General features: G+C 32.7%; 2 protein-coding genes across 2 annotated transcripts; one reads left to right on the forward strand and one right to left on the reverse strand.

The window, feature by feature from the left end:
- Window positions 1–1,196: 1,196 nt before the first annotated feature.
- Window positions 1,197–22,953, forward strand: LOC128192090 (RNA-binding protein 42-like). Its single transcript, XM_052864536.1, has 9 exons — window positions 1,197–1,336; window positions 4,056–4,156; window positions 4,465–4,587; window positions 4,913–5,167; window positions 5,859–5,999; window positions 6,438–6,637; window positions 7,003–7,126; window positions 9,833–10,027; window positions 22,704–22,953. The coding sequence occupies exons 1-9, from the start codon at window positions 1,269–1,271 to the stop codon at window positions 22,814–22,816; spliced, it is 1,320 nt and encodes a 439-aa protein (XP_052720496.1). The 5' UTR covers window positions 1,197–1,268; the 3' UTR covers window positions 22,817–22,953.
- Window positions 12,392–18,521, reverse strand: LOC128192091 (uncharacterized). The gene is made up of 4 exons (XM_052864537.1): window positions 17,986–18,521; window positions 16,397–16,609; window positions 13,672–13,803; window positions 12,392–12,577 (listed from the first exon to the last, which is right to left on the reverse strand). Exons 2-4 carry the CDS (start codon window positions 16,593–16,595, stop codon window positions 12,504–12,506), a joined length of 405 nt encoding a protein of 134 aa, XP_052720497.1. The 5' UTR covers window positions 16,596–16,609; window positions 17,986–18,521; the 3' UTR covers window positions 12,392–12,503.
- Window positions 22,954–23,667: the final 714 nt, after the last annotated feature.

Consider the following 23,667-nt stretch of genomic DNA (forward strand, 5'->3'; position numbering starts at 1 on the left):
GGGGAACTCGCTTATTAATAATTCTAACTTAATGTTAACCTACATATGACAGTGAGGGAAAACGTAACGGATTAGACGGACGACTTGTATCTTGACTCTTAACCTCTATATATCGAACTCTGACTCTATTCAACTAACTTACCATCCTCTAAAACATATATTATTATTTTACTGGCGTGACCCTCTAAATAATTGACATATATAAATCACCCAATCAGAGAATATATTTCTTAATCCTAACTGCCATCGTCCAGGTAAACGCCCATTTATTCACCTGCGTTAATCCGCTAATTGTTATGTAATTGCATTAACTCTATTAGTGTCAAACACACATTTCTTAGTTGAAACCATTGTCCTTCAATCCCGCCTTTCTAATAAGTATCTTTCCCAAAGCTACACTTGATTACTTTGATGTCCTATTTCTTTGTTACAGTTAAGGCGTTTGATAAACATTAATTTACATTCTATCACATCACAGTCAGGAGGAATTTCACGATAATTAAGAAGAGTGAATAACGTTAATTTACCAACAAGCTAAACTATAGAAAATAGTCGGAACATGTAAAATATACATTTTACATGGTGATAAAACCTTACTATTACATGTGCATGTAAAATTAAATAATTTGAAAAAAAATCTGATTTTGGGCAAAATTTGGCTGTTAACTATAAAAGCCCTCTATCTAAAATCGACATCAACGGCATCCACTTTTAAAGGAATCTTACCACCGTGAAGACATTGCAAACTCGTACATTGCATGAGATTTATTAACAAAAAATCACAAGCATACATTTCAAAACAAATTAATTGTAACTGTTAAAAAACTAACCAATTCAAAGGTGCAATAAGTCATGAAAAAAGCTACGAAAAATCATACAGATGTTTTCCTTATCTTTTATGTTTAATCTCATTCTCATGATTCTGATGAATATAAAACAAAAATTGATGTTATTTATTACAAAATGGTAATTATTAATATTCCCTTAAGGGAAGATAGGCATTAGGGGTAAAAATAACATTTTTATTTCAAAAAGATCTAATTTAAAAATACTTTTTAGCCAAGACATATGAGCACTGATGAAAAAGACAAAACGTACATGTATAATGTGCTAGTCAAACAATACCTTTTCTTTCCGGATATCATGAAATCACTATTTTAGGTTTTACTTTTATTTTTTATTTAGATCTTGGTTCAAAATGTGCTTCATTGTAGGACATTATCCTGAATGAATTGTAAGACTAAAAGGTACACTGAAGAAACGAAAAAATGGCGAATTCCGATATGGCTTTGTTGACAGAAAAACGTTTAAAAGAAATGGAAGCGGAGATGAACCGGTACGAAATTATATTTGGCAAGAATTATGCAGTTTCGACGTATATTAGTTATGCTACATACCAACCTCAGCTCTTAAGAACGTTAAACTCCTCCCAGGAACTAATATTCCAATACACAACAGTTTTTTAAAAAGTTTCAGTTATCTTTCGCCAGCACATTTAATAATAAAACGACACTGATAACAAAAAGAAATATGTTAAAATTGTGACTATTTCACTTATCACATAATCATAATGTAACTTTAAGTTGTAACGGAGTCAGTATTGTTTTTTTATCGTTAAGATAATCAAAAGGGAAAAATGGGAAACACTTTTATTTTGCCTATGATTTTTGTCAATACATTCAACCTAGTCTTGTATTTCTTGTCATGATTTAATCAGGATAATCCAATGTTAATGTTGTTTCGAGTTTGCATCAATTTTTCATTGCACCATAAGCAGTCTAGACGGACTCCCAAAAAGGAATCAACGGAAGTGAATCTCTGCAAGTATTTTGGACTCTGTTTTGGGAGTCTACGCATGCGCAGTTGTACAAAAAATGGTGATTTTTCGATAAAAACATGGGGTCCACAAGAAATCATCTTGCAAATTGCTGCATGTGTTGGCAGACTTCTAACATGTTTTAAAAGACCCAGGATTAAATTGTACTTTTTTCGAAGAGTGTTCTAATTTAAAGTAACCAAACACACAAATTGATAATTGCATAAACAAAAAAAGGCCAGATTACTAACAAAAACTGGCTGCTCTAGTGATGATTAAAAATGTCTTTTCTGTATTGAAAAAATAGGATTGATTGTTTAAAAACCTACAAAAAGAAACAAATAGTCACTCTACATACAATAACTCATTAAATTAAACAGATATTTATCATCAAAACAATTATAATCGCTCGCGGAGTTTCCGATATTAGGAAACCATGTTAAATACATAATTATTCAAGATAAATGAATAATTAAGCCTGAAAATGATTTAAATGAAACTATACTTTTTCAAACAATGATAAATAATCAAATCCAAGCATTTAATTTATTTCTAAAAAGTTATAGTAATGCGCGATCGAAGATAAGGGTGAATTTTTCATTTTAAAAATTAATCTTACGTAATACAAGTAAACAGTTATGAACATGTGACATAAATATGACACATTAATGTTCAGAAATGTTTTTGAAAGTTTAAAATTATTTTTTGTTGTGTTTTTGACCAATTTTAGACATTTAAATAAAACTAAGGGACATAACTCATACGTTGTTTACATTAGAAACGCCATTTTACCACAATGCATGACTCCGTTTTGGGAGTTAACTCCATTTTTGGAGTCCCATCTAGACTGATAAGGGTCACATTTTACTTGTTGATACTGTTGCAATTTATCTAACTTTTGACTTTTTGACCAGTTTCGATGCAAAAGTGCACATTGATGTTAAGGTTTTGTATAGCAAATCTTATTTCAATAAGGCCTAAAAAAAAAAGTTGTGTGTTTAGAGGAACCCAATGTAACCTACAAATATCCTACCATTTTTAGATGTCTGATTTTATCTGATTGTGAATTTTATATTATTTCTATTAAAAAATCCGTTTTTAAATATGACACTAAAAACATTCTTAGGATTCATGCAGAAAAAAATATGATAAAATGAAATAAAAATCCCTACCTACCTAACCTAATTTTTTCATCACTGTTACTCTAAACACACAATTTTTTTTATAGGCCTAATAACATACCAGCAACATAAATTATTGTAGACATGTGTATCAAAGTTCAGACTGAATTTTCTGACACATAGAGAGGAGCAAATTTTCTAACAGATACATGTATACTGTGACACAGAGGGTTTTTTGTTCAAGACTTGCAAAAATTAGGCATGGTCGAATTTTTCAAGAACAAATTTTGTTTTAGAATTTTACTATTTATTCATTTTTCAGATATGGTTGTTTAATTTTTCTTTTAACAGTTTTGAGTTGTTTTTTTTCTACATCTACATGTACATATAGTCATGTAAAGCAAACCCTTGGTCCAGAAAGGAGCCTTTTAAGATGTTGAATTAGAAGTTATTTAATTTATCAAGGCATATGAGCTTATCTATCAATGATTGTTTTTGAAAAGTCTTTGAATTAAAACACTAGAAAAGCTATGTAGGTATCAATCACAGAATGTCTCGTGAGAATTTTATTTTTGTTGACTGTCATTAATGATAAAAGCTTGGTTATTTTCAACAAGCAACAAGGAGTCACCCTTGAAGTCAGAAAGCTTTCATTTAATTGATAGCAAGCATTTGATAGCAAGCATTTGATTATTGTTTTCAATGATGTCATACAAAATTGCAATGTTATTTGTTATTCTTGACATGAACTAGCTATCTCTTTAGCCTGAAACACAGAGAAAAGTAGTTGTAATCAGAAAAATGATATACAGACCAAACATATTGAAAAATAATATTTTGTTGGGATTTATTTTAGTCATGTTGTAATCTCTAAAGTGTATCACATACAAACTCTGTATTCAATAATACTTGTGTTTTAGATTTGTAATGGGTTTATTTCATTGATTTTTACTGCTGATTTAAAAGTCAATGGTTCACAATTAATGCTTATAATAGATGGGAAACTGAAAAGTAATTCAAGCACAGCTAAGACTACACACACAATAAAGAAAAAGTTACTTACATGAATTCTACAAAGAGTACTATGATAATCATTATGAAATGATATTTTTCTTTAGCTTTGAGCAGGAGATTCTGGTGCCAAAAGACTTTGAGGCAGGAGGATCGCGGATGATTATTGGTGCTGGCACATTCAATAAAGTCAAAGCCCAAATCACAGGTAAAAAGATTCTCCAATACATTTGTGTACAAAATTGGATTATAGGCTGAGAATTATGATATTTGGTAAGATTTATAGTCTCACTGAAGTATTATTAATACCAATATTTTTTTGGGCATTTTATGTATATCTTTAATAATTAGAATTTTTGACAAGAATAAACACAGCTTTGTAAAAATATTTTTGGTATTTTTTCCAAAACCATACTTAACAGAATTTACAGGTTATGTAAATTCCATTGTTGTAGAAATGTTTGCAGATTGTGTATCCTGTGATATCAATTATCAGTAAATAAATTTATGCGTTAGGAAATGATGAACCTCCACATAAGATGGCCCGCCATGAAGGCCCTCCCCAGGGCCCTCCGCCAAGGGCGAAACCTCCACACCCAGAGGGCTCACAATACTCGGACCCCAACATCCCATTATCAGGTAATGACTGCAGTGAAGAGCTGTAAGTTTGACCTTGAATTACCATTCTTAGGGAAATATCAATGAGGACCCCAATAATTTGATTGTTGACAGCTCAAACTATCAACATGCATGCAAGCCTTAATTTACATGACTGTATCTCATAAAAATGTATGACATAGAAAGTATTGTGGAGAAAAATGATTGTTCAATTGCTTGTTTACAAAGTGTTGGTAAAAATCTTTGAATAAAGATAGCCAATTAATTTTTAATACACATGAAAAAAATATAACTGAATGTTGATCATAATAAACATACATGTATCTACCGTATATCTTCTTTTCAGTGCTAGCTGCCCCACCCCCACCTCCTCCCTCTCTGATGTCATCTTCAAGGCCGACATCCTCAGGGGTGTCCAACCTAGCGCCTCCCCCACCTCCACCTCCAGCCATGCGCCCAAATCTCCCATTTGTTCCTCATCAGATCAGACAAAGAATGCCCCCTCCCCCACCTCCCCCTTCTGGGCCCCCTGTCCAGGGGCCCCCTAGACCACCACCACACTTCATGGGAGGCCAGAGTGGACCGGACCCATATTCAGGAGGTGAGTTTCAGGTTATATTACCAAGTTGAACACATTACTGAAAACCAACTTTTTTTCACAATTCATCAGAGATAAGCTGGTTCGCAGCGATTAATTTTCATGATTGTGATGTAGATTAGCTGGAAAATAGAATATAAGAGACATTTGATGACTGATCTGCAGCAAGTAATATTCTACAAGACTCTTATGAACCTTGTAAAAAAATGTTGGTTTACAGTAACTGTATGCAAAAATTCATTAGGTAGGCTGAGTCAAATTCAAGGTTATCAAAAGTACTTGATTTTAATAGACATGGTCATGTCAAGAAACAAGAACTGTATCTTGCTTTATTAATATTAAAAAGCACATTTTAACAGCTCAAAAAAGTACTCTTACTGCATTATTTTTTTTTGGTTTTCTTCATGATTTGATAAACTTATATAATATTTTATGCTTAAATTTGATAATAAATGAAATCAATGTAGCTTTTTAAACTTTTGCAGAATATTAAAGCTATAAAATATGTTTTAAAAAAATTAGAGATCATGTCCAGAATAATCAGGTCATTTGGTGGAATTATGAAAAAATTCTAATTTAATTTTGCTAGTGAGTAGTCTAATTATAATATAATAGATTATCATAAAATTTGTATAGATGAGGAACACATACATTTAATCTTTGTAACTTTCATATTCTATTCACTATTTTTTAGGTTACCAAGGACCCCCTCATCCCCATTCCATGCCAAATCGAGGTCCTATGATGAGACCTCCATATGGAGGTCCAGGTCCCCAGGGACCTATGCCACCTTTTCATGGAGGACCTCCTCCTATGGAGCAGAAAAAAGAGCCAAGTAAATGGAAATTTAATATTTACATATGCATACTTAAATGTACATCGTGTATTTGATTTAATAACACAAGTGTGTTTCAGTACATAGTTGCAGTTGGTGCTGATCATTGGGTTACCTGCACTTTCTAAAGACAGTTTAGATATATTGTTGATTTTACCACCACTATTACAATTTTGTGTACCTGTCATTGATAAAGATATTTTTATACTTGATTTCATGCACTTGATACATTTTTGTATAAAATGTAACAGATGTCAATGATTGTATAACATCCTTGTGCATATTTAATTTAAGTGTAATTATATCTAATAATTCTTCAAAAAAGATAGTTTTTTATGAAATAAATTGGAAAGCTCAAGAAATAGCTTTTTAAATTGATAGAATTTAGGAAACATCCTTCTATTTTTTTTATTTTTAATATGAACTTGTATTTTGTAGTGATTGAAAAACCAAGAGTTGTCTACTCCTCCGCTCCTGTCATCAACAAACCAGAGAAAAAGAAAAAGAAAAAAAAAGAGGAGGAAGGGGGACCACAGGGGGACACAGGAGACCAGAGTAAAGTGGGGCCCTCAGGGGGAATTGTTCCAGCTATAATGCCAGTACCACAGCCAGAAGTAAAAGTGCATGAACCAATACATGTGAGTTATGTATAAATGGGTAAAAATGTTAATTTTATGTCAGTCACAACCAGAGTTTGTACATTTACCAAACCAAAAAAAAAAATATAGACAGCTGCTGAGGGAAAAAAAAATTAATTTTGTTCACTGATGTTAAATGCCTGTAGTGTTAAATGTCAGTCAACAAAGATATTCATACACTAGCTGGCTCACAACAAGAAAAAGTGGTCTCTTACAAACCTCACAAAAGTTTCTTGCTTGTATATAAAAGTTGGTTTTAAAGCAACTTGACTTATTCCTGAAGGAAAAATTGTGTTATTTTAGAGAGTAATTCCTTTTATATTAAACTACTGAGAATGTTACAATACTTTATTGGGTGCCTTTAGGAGCCTGAGCCTGTGATGGAAGTAGTGCCTAAAAGAGAGAAGAAAGAGAAGAAGCCCAAGAAGATAATCCGGACAGCGGCAGGAGAGACCTGGGAGGATCCATCGCTGGAGGAGTGGGAGAAAGGTAACGGACCAAGACTATGGACCATTGTAAAAATGTATCCCTACATCTGTCAGGGAGTTGTCAGCATGGCTTATTTAAACACTTATAAGCTACTTAATCAGTGTGCTGAGAGAGCTGTTAGCATGGCTTGTTTACCGGTAGACACTTATATGTCTCTTAATCAGTGTACTAGGAGAGTTGTAAGCATGGCTTGTTTACCGGTAGACACTTATATGTCTCTTAATCAGTGTGCTAGGAGAGCTGTTAGCATGGCTTGTTTACTGGTAGAATCTTATATATTACTTAATCAGTGTGCTAGGAGAGTTGTAAGCATAATTTGTTTAGACGCTTGTATGTTATCAGTGTGTCAGGATAGTTATTTACATAGCTTATTTAGACACTTATATGTTAAGTTATCAATTTGTAAAGAGAATTTTTAATATAACTTATTTAGACACTTATAAGTGAAGTTATCAGTGTTTTATTTGAACATATTTTATTATGTAAATGTATTACATAAATGGATTAAGCAGCAGGCAATGCCTTAGAAAGCCTTCAGAATGTAAGGAGAGTAATTAACATAGCTTATTCAGACACTTGTATGTTAAGTTATCAATGTATAAAAAGAGTTGTTAGCACAGCTTATTCATACATTTATATATTAAGTTATCAGTGTGTAAGGAAAGTTGTTAGCCCAGCTTGGTTAGAAACTGATATTTTAACACTATTAGTTGTTAGTTGTTGAGCCAAAGCTCAAGTAAGCTTTTCTGATCAAGATTTGTCCGTTGTCTGTCGTCATCTTTGTTGTAGTTGTAAACTTTTATTTTCAACTTCTTCTCTAGAACCACTGATTTCAACCAAACTTGGCAGAAAGCATAATTGGGTGAAGTGAATTCAAGTTTGTTCAAATCAAGGGCCAAGCCCTCTTTCAAGGGAAACAGTTTAGAATTTTAATTTTTTTGTTGGTATTTTCAAAAATCTTCTTCTCAAAAACCTTTTGGCCAGAAAAGCGGTATTTTGGCCGGAGCTTCCTCAGGGAAGAGAAAACCTTTAGAGAAAACCTCTAAAAACTTCTTCTGATAAACCATTTGGCCAGAAAAGCTCAAAGGACTGCGAACGATGGCATTGTTTAGCCGCCTAACTAAAAGTCATTTTTTGAAAGTTGTCTAATTAAAGTTATTTTTTATAATAATGTAAACATTTATGTATATTTTCATTAAATATAAATGATTTGGTCAAACAAAGAGAGATAACTTTTTATTTTGGGTTAAAATAGCTCATTTCATAATAGAAAATAGCGGAAATGTTTTTTAAAACATCTTTCCCCACCGTGAAACAAAAATTCCTTTTGAGGGGTTTTAATTATTGTTATTTAGCATTATTTTTACCAAAGGGTTTGTTGTTTCATGGGGGGGGGGGGGGGGGGGGACATATGTCTACAGACCGAAATACATTCCAAAAAAAGAATTTTGCTTTGTAAATTTTCGAAAAACAATTAACAGATATGAATTAAATGAAATTTTACTTTAATATATATATCGTTAATATGTTATAATTAAGTTTTTATGCACATATTGGCCAATAATATTTTTCTCACTCATAGAGACCTATTTCAATTAAAAAATTTTTAAGACCCCACGTTAGCAAAACTTTTGTTTAAAAAAAATGATTTGATCACAAATTTTACTTTAATATATATATCGTTAATATGTTATAATTAAGTTTTTATGCACATATTGGCCAATAATATTTTTCTCACTCATAGAGACCTATTTCAATTAAATTTTTTTTAAGACCCCACGTTAGCAAAACTTTTGTTTTAAAAAAAATGATTTGATCACAAATTTTATTTTAATATAAATTGATTAGGATTTGATTATACTTTTTAGTAGAAAACTTAGTTTTTGAATATCTGACAGCAATTCCGAAATATTTGGATGTAAAATGTGGGCGGGAAACGGGCGTTAGCATTCGCAGTTCTTTGTGTGGAAGCATGCTAAGGTAGAGTAGATATAAGTTTATTCAAATCATGGTTGGCAATTGTTGCTCATGTGAGCAATGTGGCCCCTGGACCTCTTGTTAGATGCTTATTTAAACTCTTATATGATAAAGCTACTACTGTAATAAGAGATCTGTTAGCCTTCTTCAGAGATGTGTTAAATTTTCATAAACCCTTGCTGTGGCTGCATTTGATCTGCTTAGTTGCAACAACAACAAACACTGCTCTTAGTATTTTAAAAAGTACATTGCAACCTCATAATTGACCACTGGGACTGAATTAGTTTATTTATTAATAAAGTAATGATTATTACTGTAGAAGCAGAAATATTTGTTGAGGATTTAATTTTGTTATTTTCATTCATAGTATAAATCAACGAAATTAAATCCGTGTTGAATTTTTAAACCAAGTAATAATGTATACAAAGAGATTACAATATGATGAAAGTAAATGCCAGTGAAAATTTATTTCATTTAAAAACAACGAAATGTTGACCCAACGAAAATATGTGCTTCTACAGTAACTCTGGATAGGAACAGGTTTCACAATTCCATTACATTTAGGAAATTATCAACTTCAATGTAGAAAAGAAGGACAAACTTATTGGTTCATTTGTATTTGTATTTTTTTCATCTCTTTGAAAAGTAATTTTAAATACATTAAGTTTTTCCTCTCTGTAACAATTTTTGTTGAATTATTATCTTATTGAATAATTCTGATATTTGCAGATGATTTTAGAATATTCTGTGGAGATCTAGGGAATGAAGTCACCGATGAAGTCTTGGCCCGTGCTTTCAGTAGATACCCCTCTTTTTTAAAGTCCAAAGTTGTTCGAGATAAAAGAACTAACAAAACGAAAGGTTACGGATTTGTGAGCTTCAAAGATCCCAATGATTTCGTCCAGGCCATGAGAGAAATGAATGGTAAGATTTACAAATAGATCCTGAATAATTTGCCAAGGATGCTATTAATTCATATGTACAAAATCAACTCAGTAAGCAGACATTTGACTCAAAAGGTAGTTTGGGGCACTATGTGATCTTAATCTAGATGGAAGTAAATGTACATTGATTTATTTACAATTTAGATAACAGTTTAAGAGTTTTTGAGATATACAATTTTTTGCAAACAGCTTTCGTGTAAAATGGTTTAAGTTTTATGCCAATGATCACAGTGCATTTGGTTTATATCTAATATGGGGCAAAGTGTATTTTTATGGGAAACAAAGCAGCTTAAGAGGCAAAGCTTGTTATCAGATTACCTGGTAAATTGAAAATCATATGAGAAGTAAAGGCTAGGCTTATTATCAAGGTCAAAATGTTTGTGGAAGAGAATCTATCCAAGCAGTATCTATGCTTGGAGAAATGTAAGCAAGGCCTATGTAGATTTTTATGAGGATGATTCCTCAGTATCTGAAAAACTTCTTTGGGTTCAATCTGTCAAACAAAAAGATTTTGTAGGATTATAGGAAAAATTGCTTGCCAAAAAATGTTTCATTATGTATGCAAAATTATATTCATGTAAATAATTACCAAATCAAACTTTTGATTTTTTGCACTTCAAATCTCATTTGGGGTATTATATCCCATATGGCTGGCAATAATAAACCATTTTGATGATTGGTCTCAACCTGTCATTTGTATATGTATAAATTAACAGATTGTCAGGGCAGTTGTTAAAAAAATTCCCTTTTCTGACAGGGCTGTGCTAGATGAATTGGTGTATCTCTTAATTTGTGTATGGTAGGAGCACCTGTTTTGACGTAGGGGTAAAAGCTATGGCTCCAACACACAAAACCATCTACTGTAATCCAACATTTATTCGCATGCGAGAAATTTTCGTGAGGTTCGCCACGAATAAATGTTGGTTTACAGTATCTTTGTAGGTAATCTCTAAATATTCAGTCATTGCTGTGTCGAATATAGAAGAAAAATTAAGATTTAAAAAAACCATTAAGATTTAAAAAGCATACATTTACCGGTAATCAAACAATATTAGGTTAGTGTCAATCATGTAGAAAACCTTTTTTCCTTCCATTAATATGAGCTCATTAGTGCAAGGTTTGATTAAATTAGACTCATTGTAAGTAAAATAATTCATATGCCCAATAATTTTGGTTTACATTAATTGGAGTCAGTTATATTGTGTAGAAAAAATGATTTTGGCACAGAGATAATTATCCATATATTCTTACACATGTATATATCGACTCATGTCCATCTTCATATTTAAATTTATATTGGTAATATACTAGTATATGTACAGTGTATTAGTATTTATGTGGTTAACATGAATAGATATACGTTGAACCAAAGTTCCAAGTGTTCACCCTATGTTATGTAATGATTACATGGAATACACACATTTGTTTTCCTTGTGGTTTAGTTGACTGATGTTCATCTAATTAACTCTCAAGTGTTTAAGAACAATATAGTGATCTTGATCTCTGGTTGTGACCCAGGACCTTGACCTTTGCTGGATATCATGAACACTACCGGTTTATCTGAGTTTCCCACAGAGTTTTCGGATTGTTGTTGGTTGCCGGTTGAAATGACAATGCACTTGTAGCATTGAAAAATTATGATAAAACAACTTTCTATATGGATTACCAAATACTTGAAACAAAATCGAGGCAGAAATGAACAGTAGATTTAAAGGAATACAACCAGTCGTAAGAACAATTTGGACACCAAAATTTCGTTTTCATTAATGATAATTCTGCCTTTTTAAGTGTTTTACATTTTAAACTATTACTAAAGACTAATATGAATTGTAAAAAGTTACCATTAATATGACGCACATGCTAAAAAAAACCTAATTTCTTGTTTTAAGGTTTCGTCACGGGTAATTGGTATCAATCAATATTGTTTTATTTTTTCTATGCTATTGTTGAGAAGACATATCTTTAACAAAATATTGAAAATTTCATATCATTTTATTTCATACTTATCAAATTATTCACACTAGTTACCATGGTAACCCTTTAGTGTGTTCTATAGACTTAAGTTTGCATGTGTTAGTACATGTTTAAACACAGTTTCTTCTGGCTCAACTCCAACTTCTCTTTTGTTTTAATTGGCCGTTGATTGAGGTATAAGAAGTGCACACTGTTATGTTTTTCTGAGTAAAAGAATAAGGTCATACCCAACCCATGAATAAAACCAGACAGACCTATTAGCGGGTTCGAACACTTGTCTTTAAATACAATTAGTTCAACAAAGCTGAATGGTTCAGGACTAGAGAAGATTCACAGTTGGACTTCACACCTCAGAACAAAACACTAAAAATATGTTTATGTGAGCACTTTTATAGCAATTCTTTCAAACAATCAACTAATAATTTCGTTGTTCTTCCTCGAAGAAAAATATTTCCCCCCGGAGAAAGGGACCACGGGTCGGCTTAGACCTCCACCAAATTGTGGTGCCGCTGTCTTTGTGAGGATGACACGCGGTTGAGGCTGTTTAAGTGACCACCTGTTATAAAAAAAAAACAATGTTGCATTATTATATAAATAGTGCCTGTTTGGGAGGGTAACAGTTGAAATTGACACCCCGAGAAAACCATTGTCAACCGACGCGAATGTAACATTTTTTATTGTTATACTTTCATGTTAAATACTGAAATCTGATTGGTTAAGACGCAGTTAATAATATTTACTATTACCCTCAGCGTTAGCAACGCACTTGGCAACGGGTAATATTAAAAAATGTTACATGCGCGAAAATTATGCGCGTACGGTTCGCTGTAGAATTCACGTTATTCCTATATAAAAGCAGTAAAATTTTCTTTAAAATTTTAAAAAAGACATTCAGTATAACAAAATAAATAGTGCCTGTTTGGGAGGATAACAGTTGAAATTGACACCCCTCGAAAACCATTGTCAACCTCCGCTTCGCGTCGGTTGACAATGGTTTTCTCGGGGTGTCAATTTCAACTGTTACCCTCCCAAACAGGCACTATTTATATAATGTTACCCGTTGCCAAGTGCGTTGCTAACGCTGAGGGTAATAGTAAATATTATTAACTGCGTCTTAACCAATCAGATTTCAGTATTTAACATGAAAGTATAACAATATTATATATAGAAATGGTATTTTCTATGTCGAGCAAATGATGTTTTCAATATTAAAGCTAGTTATAATCCCTAACAAAATGGGTGTGCGAATTCACATAAAAAATCAATGTTTGGTGCACAGAAAGTAAATATTTGCCGTTTGATATCATGCTTGACACATTACAGAGTCTTAGCACCTTATTGCTATTACCATAGCCCAAAAAAGGGAGAGAAATATGATAGGTACATGTAAATCCTCTTTAGAAGATATTTGTTTTTGTGACTACGTTTAGTGATTCTGATTACATGTCAATAGGTTTACGTGCACTCGACAGATACCCAATGTTATAACTCATACACTAACTGCTCTATTATTACCGTGTGCATATAAATGCTATCTTTACCGTATGCATATAAATGCTATCTTTACCGAATGCATATACATGCTATCAATGCTATCTTTACTGTATGCATATAAATGCTATCTTTACTATATGCATATATGTGCTTTACCTGCGCCGTTTTTGAGGCGGGGGTAGGAGAGGAAGGGATTCCGTAGGTAGGGGATGTCGGTAAACCAGGATGTCCGCTTCTTCGTATCCTTTGCGTCCTTGCCGCGTTTGCCGATTGGCTTCCACGACGAACCTGTAAGATGGAAACGGAAAGTTTCCTATTCACAGATCAAATGAATAAACATAAATAATATTATTTTTAAAAGAATTTGTTATTCGAACTATGGAAGGAAAATTGTTTTCATAAAAAAAAATTTTTTTGTTTGAAGTAAGTTTTTATCAACAATACGGTTGATTGTTCACGATTGTGACTTGTTTACAACATATAAATAATGTTGTCGAATATTTGTTTACAGTTGGGAGTTATTTAAATATAATAATGTTGTTGATAAATTGTTCATTTATATTTGCGAGTATTTAAACATATGGTAAAAGAAGTCGATTATTGTTTACGGTTGTGACTTGTTAACATCAAATAAGTATCTCTGTCTTGACTCATAACCTGCAAGTACTTTCTGTATAAAGTTAATAAAAAACACAATTTAAAAATCTATGAACAATTAATTGCCACCTCAGCATGAGAGAACACGTTTTAGGAAAACAAATTCGGTAAATCATCTGTCGTCTGCCAGCTTTTATTTGTGTGGGAATATCCGAGAAGATCACGAATGGCTGTTCTAATTGAAGTCTGAGACTCTGATGTAAAGCAAATTGGATCACGATTAGTGTTTAAAAACAAAGAAATTTCTCCCCAATTCTCCTATATGTCAAAAGAGACAAACGACCCAATCCATTCGGGTATGAGGCACATCCTGACAACATCCTAAAGTCCTACCTATTAGTTCCGATGGTGAAACAATGATAATGATATTGAAATGGGGTAAATCACGTTAATCTAATCACTTTCAAATGACTTTTAATTTTACACTCCTTTACTCTGCTGTAAATAGCTAGCAATTTTTTGCCTGTAGAATTATGTCGATAGTATTTTTAAACAACCATACTTCTGAGGAAAAACCTGTGGAGAGTTGATGGATGACTGTCCATTATATCTCAATTGATAATTCAGGGGACTCAGTGAAAGTATTCTACAATTTTCTCAAGAATTTTGAAAGTTTCCATTTATCAAGAGGTGTCGTCTGCTCCAGGCAGTCATTAGGTTTGGCGCGTAATCGTCAAGTGAGCCCATTGAATGTTTCGTAATAGCTCACCGACCCTTGTCTTTGACAGGAAGTTAAAATTCATTATGATTAATGTAGTATTTACCATGCTCCGTATAAGCACTCCCAATACATTCTTTATATTTTTTGTTCGAATATGGATACAGTACATTTTTGTATATCTCTGAGACTCAACTTTTTTGACATGTTCAACTTTCACGATGCGTGCAAACCACAGTTTTGCCTCTTGCAACTACCAATGTTCGCCCTTTGAATCCTTCCAAGAAAAATAACGCAATCACCATTATGAAAGTCAAGGGGAGGAATACATTAAAAGTGCTTTTCTCAGTTTAAGGATAATGGTTCTTGTTTCTTATTGTTCATTACCATCCTTATGTCCTCAGAGTTACTGAATATGCAAAAATTGACGACTTTCCCCAAGCGACTCGTACGTCTTTGTCTTTTTAGGTAGATATGCTACTAAAGCGATAACTGAACCAAATTCTAAAATGGGATACCATAGGAAATCATAAGTCTTTCGTAACATCCGTCGGAAAAACACCCGCTTCAATTTTCACAAGGGTAAAAGACGTAATGTTTACAATTTATGTAAGTTTTGTCATGAAGGGTTACCTTCAAAATTTCTGTTATATAAAGGAAATACAATATAATAATTAACAGGTGCATATTTGCTTTGCATTTAATGTCATTGTCGTAATCATAAATACATGTATTACCCAGCCCGGGAGTCGGTTTGTAGGGTATATATCCTGTCGGGCCTTTTTAATTCAATGTTGACAAAACGAATCGGATTTGAAAATACATTTATATAATTCATTAGATAAGAATGGACATGGGGTAGCTTTGAACATTTATTTTAGTTATGGAATTTGGAGAAACCATTGCATAAAATAGCAATTAAATTTTTGGAAGTAAACGTTTTAATTTTTTTATACAGTTTGTGGACCTGCTTGTTTCATTTAAATAATTCGTACTTTAAAGATGCTGTAAAACATAAGCAATGCAGTAATTTTTCTGATCATTATATATCTTCTAATAAAGTGATGTAAAAAATCTATTACAAAACAAACTTCATTGATATCTCAAGTTTAGTACTTCTAATAGATATTGATTCTGATGTTGAGACGGGTATATTTAGCCTTCCGTAAACAATAACGCAATATGCTTTCGAAAGTATTTTTGCTGACAAAAATGAAGTAATCTTTACATTTCTTTCACCCCTGAAAACAATTGTATCAGTAAACAATGTACATGTTCATTAATTCGTGTAACATGTACATTTAGAAAAGGTTTGTGTCAAAAAATTTGTTGATGATTAATTGACAAAAAAAAAATTGGTACCAAGCAGTTTGAAAGCTGTGATCGCGCAGTAAAATGATTTACTTAAAATATTTTTTATCTTAAAAAAGAGACATATTCTGCAGGTTCATAGACTTGAAGAAGAAAGTTTGTATGAAAAATCATTTAATACTTAAATGGCCTTAAAAACTAGCAGCTTGAAAGCAGTATTCATATTCAACGTACGGGCATTTTTGTCATACTCACCGGAAGTGAACATGTAGGCGGGAGCCTTGTGGACGTTTCTGGTGATCTTGCGTGTGGGGGGTTGTGGCTGGGGTCTGTAGGAGAAGTAGCTGGTGCAGCCCGCCCCCCAGCCCTGGCAGGGTCCGAACACGCCCTGTCGCTTGTCGCTGACCACGGCGGCGACTAATAGCCCCAGTGTAACCAGTTTCAGTGTGGACATTCTACAGGGGGTGTCTAAAATTAAAAGAAAATTCCTGTTATATATACCTCAGATCTGTAACATTGAGGAACAAAACTGACATCCTAAAAGTTAACTATTGGGTTGTTTTATTAATCCCTTTCCTTTCTTTAGCAGATTCATGAAAATCAAATTTTGCTCATTCTTTTATCGTGTTAACATTTTTATTATCAGGAACTATGTATAATTTTTGTAACGACAGCAATAGCTTAATCTAAAATTTAAAAAAGATTTTTTCTTTATTTTTTCCCATTTATCACGATTTAAGTCATGACTATTGGATTATGATATTTTCCCACTTTGCCTCCAAGAATCACATTTTTAATGCTTAAGGCAACATTTAGCACATTTTATGTAGTGATACATATTTCATCTTTATCCTGACTCTGATAGAATGCAGGCGTCATAATCTCGAAGATAAAAAATTGCCCTAATATTCATTAGCCAACTCGCATAATCTTACACAGTATAGCTTATTGTCAATCAATATAGCTCTTGTGTTTTATATTTTTGTACGGCGTATTTCTTTATCAAATTGATAAACTGTTTACTCTACATAGTTTACAACAATAATATTTTTTGTAAATTCCCTCGTTAAATAAATATTAGAGATTTATATTTGTCGAATATTGCAAATTTTAAAAAAATGTTTTAAATTCAATCCTTGGTTTTATTCCCCCGTATAGACCCTCTTACGGTTACTGCAGTACCTCTTTATTGTAGGACACATTAATGAAGTTTGGTGAAATATAAGGTAAAGAAAGTTGTTTTATCTACGTCATTCATGTATCTACCGAATAAACTTCACCAAAATTTATCAACTTCTCCTGCAAGAGCAGTACCACGGTTATCGAAACAGGGACTATTGGAATCCCCGCCCCAAAAATATGGCCAATAATTTGATCCGTGTTTATATTTTTCATGTTTGAGTCCACGTTTCAGTTTAGTTAATTTTTGTGTGTACATGTGTAATGATAATGTCTACACTACAAACAATTATGGTTACTAATGTATTTCAGCCACCATTTGAAGTTAAAACCAAAACCATTTTGAACACAACAACAATATATATCCTCAACGATTTTCCATTGTATGGATCATTATTACAAAAAGAAAGAGAAACTCAATCCAGTTAAAGAATTAATAAAAATATTCCTGCATTAAAAATAATGATTATTCACTTTAACTGGTACGATTATAACCAAAACATAATAAATAAATATAAAGAATACACTGTGCATAGTAAATAATTATTCCAGAATAACATGCTCATAAATTGAAAATGCCATTGCAAGTATTTGGAAATAACTGCTTAATTGGTTTAATTTTGGCGAAAAAATTTTCTGGAGTTAAGATAGATAGATTGAGTTACCTGAGTGTGAAGGTAGTTCCTGCGAGTAGTGTGCTCCCACCTGTAATGTATGCCAGCTCCTTGCCAGTTACAGCCAATATTTATACACCATACAAACAGCCTCAGAGTGCGCGGCGGGAGGACAGGTCCCAATCCATGGCTATCCAATCCTGCTCCATTCACCCATGATTGACTAGTGCTGCCAGTCAGTATTCTAGACGTCTTTGAATTCTTGATTCAACTCTCGGAATCCGGCGCTCATCGGCTACAGTTTCGTCAACAGACAGTGTGTCTTGGACATTTGTTTATTTAAAAAAATGCTGAAGATGACATCTATCGAAATTTGACATCCATGGGAATAAAGCTTTTTTATGTTTTTATCGCAGTCTATGTATTTCAAGATCTTGCTCAATTAGATTCCGGATATTTGGCGCTTATATAAGAATTAGATACTATATATATATAAATCTATATATAGTACTTGAATTTCAAACTCAACAGGTATTTGCATTTCTGATAAATATTACACCAACCACAAAAAAATCCTGGACACTGGAATTTTTGGTTCAATATATATACTACATAATTACTTGATTTTACGATACATATAAAATCAGGATGCTTCATTGAATGGAACAATTAAATTTTTGCCACTCAAATTTTAGATACTTGAATTGTACATGTCGTTCCTTTGTAATCATCAAATGATTCAGGACTGGTGCATAAACTGCCAGCATTTCGCACTCTTTAACTGTTCTGTAAGAAACTATAGATAATTATTTTTCAAGAAAGATGAAAATGATAAATAACTTTTAATAGGAAAATGTAACCAAAGGTATTTGGCATGGTTATATACAAATAACTATACACAGGGTTTCTAGATGTTTCGACATTTTACATCCGTGCAAGAGCGACCATAACGGCTTCTGGAAGCACGCCTGTACTCTTGCTGAAGTTCTTTTATATCATAATCCATTCATTATCGTCTTATAAATCGCTATATTATGTTTATTGGGAATTTTTATAGTTCCTGATTTTATCCCCTGCAGGGCCGCGTAAAACCTTGAACAACCGATTTCCACCCCTTACTATTTTTTTTACCCACAATACTTAGCGGAGTCTACCGGCACGCGGAGCATGTTTTCCGGGTAGGAGAATTTCTCTGAATGGCTGCATTATTCATTACTGAACATTAAAAAGCGTTTTGTGTTTTTACTCCGAACGAACGAACTTGATACGAACCCATTATTGTTTTATTTGTGCATTTATTATGTCATTAAAAATACATGACCAAATGACTACAAACTAATCTGTATAAATTTGATAGAATGGTAACGTTACTATCTTGAACTTGAATTCCATCCAGTTTAGGAATTTTCATAGTAGTTGTTAGGTAGAAAAAATCCTTTCCTAGAACATATATTAGCAATTTACGTTTCATATGTAAATTCAAATGGTAATTACGAAATAAATTGAACGTATTAAGATGTCTTGCAGTAAAGTTTATCTATTTTTAGACGGGATCACGTGACCCCGTCTATTAGTTTACTGTCAGCCGAAGTCTCAAACCGGAAGGCACGCGTAGAACACATGAATTGAGTCTACGCGTAAGAAAAAAGTGCAGAAAGTTTTTATGCATTTCAGTAAATATATTTTTAAAAAACACGCATTAAATCTTTTAAGTCCTCTGTGTATAAACCAAATTCTATTTAGAAAATAAACAAATAGTTTTATTGATCAAAATATTCTTACTCGGGTTCAAATGTGGAATGTGTTACGTAACTGAATGCATAACGCCGTTGACGATTCAGTTGGTGTACGAGCTCATTAATCAGTAGAAGAGGTTGAAGGTTGAATCGAAAGTAAAGTTCCCAAACGCAATGTGCCATTTTTGAAAAGTTGTGAATTTTATTTTGACAATTTTTCACCTGAAATCTACCAAACTTCATGCGCAAGCCGAAGTTAAAATCAGGACGGATTATACACAGATGTTTTACATATTAAATTGGTGTTTCATTGGCTTCCAGTCTACTTTCGGTATGACTGCTGTTCGTCTCTAAAGGAATTTTGTACATAGAAAGTAAAAACAAGTCTGAATTTGCCTTCTCGTTCGTTGTCTATTTAATCTATATAGATTATACATTTTGGGTGACTTATACATATAATATATACAATCTTATCGATTGAAGAACCAAGTTAAATGTTAATGTTCATGTTTTCTGGCTGAGTTGGAATCAGGCTTGGGGTGAATTACATTGTAAAGTAATGAATTACATTACCATTACACGAGTAAAGTAATGCATTACCATTACCATTACTTTGTGAAAAGTCAATAAGTTTAAAAAAGTAATTTAAAAGCTAAATAAAGAGTTTTTGTAAAAATTTCATAAATAAAACATGCTTAAACATATTTACAGGTTCATGTTCACTATCAGGTTCAAATTTAATGACTTATACAAGATTGTTGTTGCACTTGTAGTTCTCAAAGTAAGGTTGTAACATTTACACGCTAATGGCGGAGTTGCCAATCTCTGTTATTTATGTCTCTGATTTTCGGAATATGAAAGGAACAGTTGTATCGTAATTTGTGTAGGTGATGCACGAGTTTACACAAAAAAGTAGTAAGTGGCGAACGGATTTATTTTTACCTATTAATTTTGCATGAATCGCTGCAAGAAAATCGTGTCAGATAAGTTGGTCTAAAAATCAAAATGGCGACCGTGACAAACCTTTTTATTGTTAGAGTTTTTGGAATCTTATTGTAAAAAGAAATATTTCTAACGTCATGACCAGGTGCCAGTGTTTGTTATTGGTATACAAATGTTCACTTTGTTTGTTAATTCAGCAGTTTTAGAGTTGTCGGGGTTTTCATCAACCTTGTATAACGGATACCGTCCGACTTGTGGATTTTCCCTTGGATCACAAAATTCGATAAATCTAATGATTAAATTTACCTACTTTGATAGAGTTGTTTGATTTTCCCGGTTAGTAGTAAGAAAATGGGTGGATAAGGCGTGTAAAATGCCCATACGCGGTCGGACAGGCTACTGAAAAATTAAAGTATCAATAAATCTGATGGTTTTTTTTTTAAATCATTGAAAACAATATATATTTAACGAATTATTGTTTTTTAACCTATAGGTATGTTCAATACTTGGAATATGTTGACTCAAACAGGCGTGTACGTATCAAAACCAGCAAATACTGTCAATTTTTAGAACTTCAGGGCATTTTCTTTTATAGAGTGGGTCTTTGCTCCATATTTTTCTCATAGTCTAATTAAGGTCGATTGGAAAACAAACCGATTTCAATCAACAAAAACGTGGAGAGATGACCCACTATACATTAAAAATATCATTTTGTATCCCAACAATTGAACGTTTTGAAAAAATAATACAAGTACGGTAGTTCGTGACCTTAGTCCCACATAATATTTAAAAAGCCCACTTTGTTGTGTCTGAAATGCCTCAGTGGTTAGAGCACCTGGCATAAGCTAACCTTATATATCTAGGGTTTTTATGTTACGGGTTCGATACCACCATAATTTCCGACAATATTTTTTTTCTTATTTTTTGTTAAATATATTAAAAACTTACTATAGTTAGAAATTTTGCTTTTGCAAAGTTTTATTATAATATATTTGAATAGATTTAATTGGGGAAACATAAATTCAAAATTGTATTTCACTACTAAACCGAATGGGCATTTGCGCCATCTTATTCCCTCATCTTCTTTTAAAATTTTTCCTTGGGGTCTTATTTTACATAAAATACCGTTGTGTCAATTTTCTACAATTATGAAGGCCGGGATTGAGTACAATTAAGACAAAGTATAAGACAATTGCAAAAAAGCCGAATTAACATAGATTGAAACAACTTATTCAAACTCATAATTTTTGGAAGCATATTCGAGGAAATCGAGGACAATTACAAATTCAAACTGTCAAGACCCCGCCTTTCAGTACTCTCAGTTCTTTGATTTTATATAAAGTTTGTCTTTTTCATGATTAAAATAATTTCCATTTTATTAAATTGAAATGAATAATATTTTCATAAGATTAACTCATTTTGTGAGGAAAACCAGACCTCCTACTCGAAAAGGAAATCACACTTTCAATTCTCTTGACACGTGATATAAATGCACCAAATAAAGCAATCTTAAACGTAAATGAAAACATCGATAAAATGCCAAATCATCAAGATTTCTTTTTTAATGACAGGATAATGAATAAACAAAGAATGGGTGTGAATGGGGATCGCTGCACAGCTATCTGTGCGTGATGTTAACGAGATGTTAACGAGATGTGGAAATTTGCTGCACTGAGATCAGTACGATTTATTGTTGACACAGCTCATTGCCCAGGGTGTAACTTGTCTCAAACAAAACTAGCATGCAATATTACTCCACAAAACAAACCAGTGCCAGACACTATTTTCATTAGGTACTAGTTTATTATGGTCATTTTGGGTACTAGTTTAAGGTGGCGGAAATGGTGTGGGAGAATAGCTGAACTTGTCAATGAAATCCTTGTTGTCGGTTCAGTCTTTGTTTATGTGAAAAATTCACGTAACGTTAAAGACTTCCTTTCCGTGGAGTAAAAACAAAAATATGAAGAAATATAGCTGGATGTGTTTTTATTTGATGTGATTGTACAAATATGATTATACTGTGAAGTGAATAAACAAGGACATTTTTGTTTACCAGTGATATTCTAATAATTTTGCAATTTTGATTTACAGGAAAGTACGTGGGAAATAGGCCAATAAAACTAAGAAAGAGCAGTTGGAGGGACAGAAATATTGAAATAGTCAGGAAAAAGGATAAAGAGAAGAAACGATTGGGTCTCCGTTAATTGTGCAGGACCGGAAGTGGACTATTTTTCATCATTTAAATAAGTTTTCATAAATGATAAGTGTTGACTTTAATGTACAGGTGTACAGCAAAGGTACGAGTGATGAATGTAACAGTCAAATAAACTTAATCGATTTATATACGTTTTTTTTTTCAAACAATACATTGAGTTTTGTAGGTTATCACGTTGTTTAAACCAAATATGATGTGGTGGGAATTTGGTGTCCATTTTTACCAGTTCATACAAAATAATCGATTTTTTTTTTTAGAAATGCTGGCAGATATTTTCGATATTCAAACTTTTAATGTTAGTCTATGGGTGTCATATAAACAATAAAATGCTTTCTTTGGTGATTCATATGGGATATGAAGGTGGCGACATGGCAGAAAAAATACAATTTTTTCCCAATGATCGCTACCTTCATAACTCGCATTAATTATCAAAGAAAATATTTTATTGTCTATATATATTTACATATTTCTTTTAACAAATTAATAAGTTGATTTTAAAAAGTAAGTAAAATTCATCAAAGTACTGTTTATTTACATCAGTACGTTAGCTAAAAGAAACAGCCAACCCTCTCCTATGGGAATTTGAGTCTGACAGCATCATGATTATTTCGTGCGGTCCGTGATTTTTGGTAGGTCGCTGTAACCTGTAGGTTTCGACCAATCGATAAACAGGCGTGTAAGTATCAGTCCTGTCAGTTTGTATAGTTGTTCTATAGAGCCATGACTTACTGTGGAATCATCATTGTTCGTGGGGGGCCAATGTTCATGGCTTTTGTGGGTAACCCTTGCCCACAAATTTACATCCTCACGAACATACATACAAGTGTTTGTGTGACATTT

The sequence above is a fragment of the Crassostrea angulata genome, chromosome 7 (assembly GCF_025612915.1).
Source record: "Crassostrea angulata isolate pt1a10 chromosome 7, ASM2561291v2, whole genome shotgun sequence".
Classification (NCBI taxonomy): domain Eukaryota; kingdom Metazoa; phylum Mollusca; class Bivalvia; order Ostreida; family Ostreidae; genus Magallana; species Magallana angulata.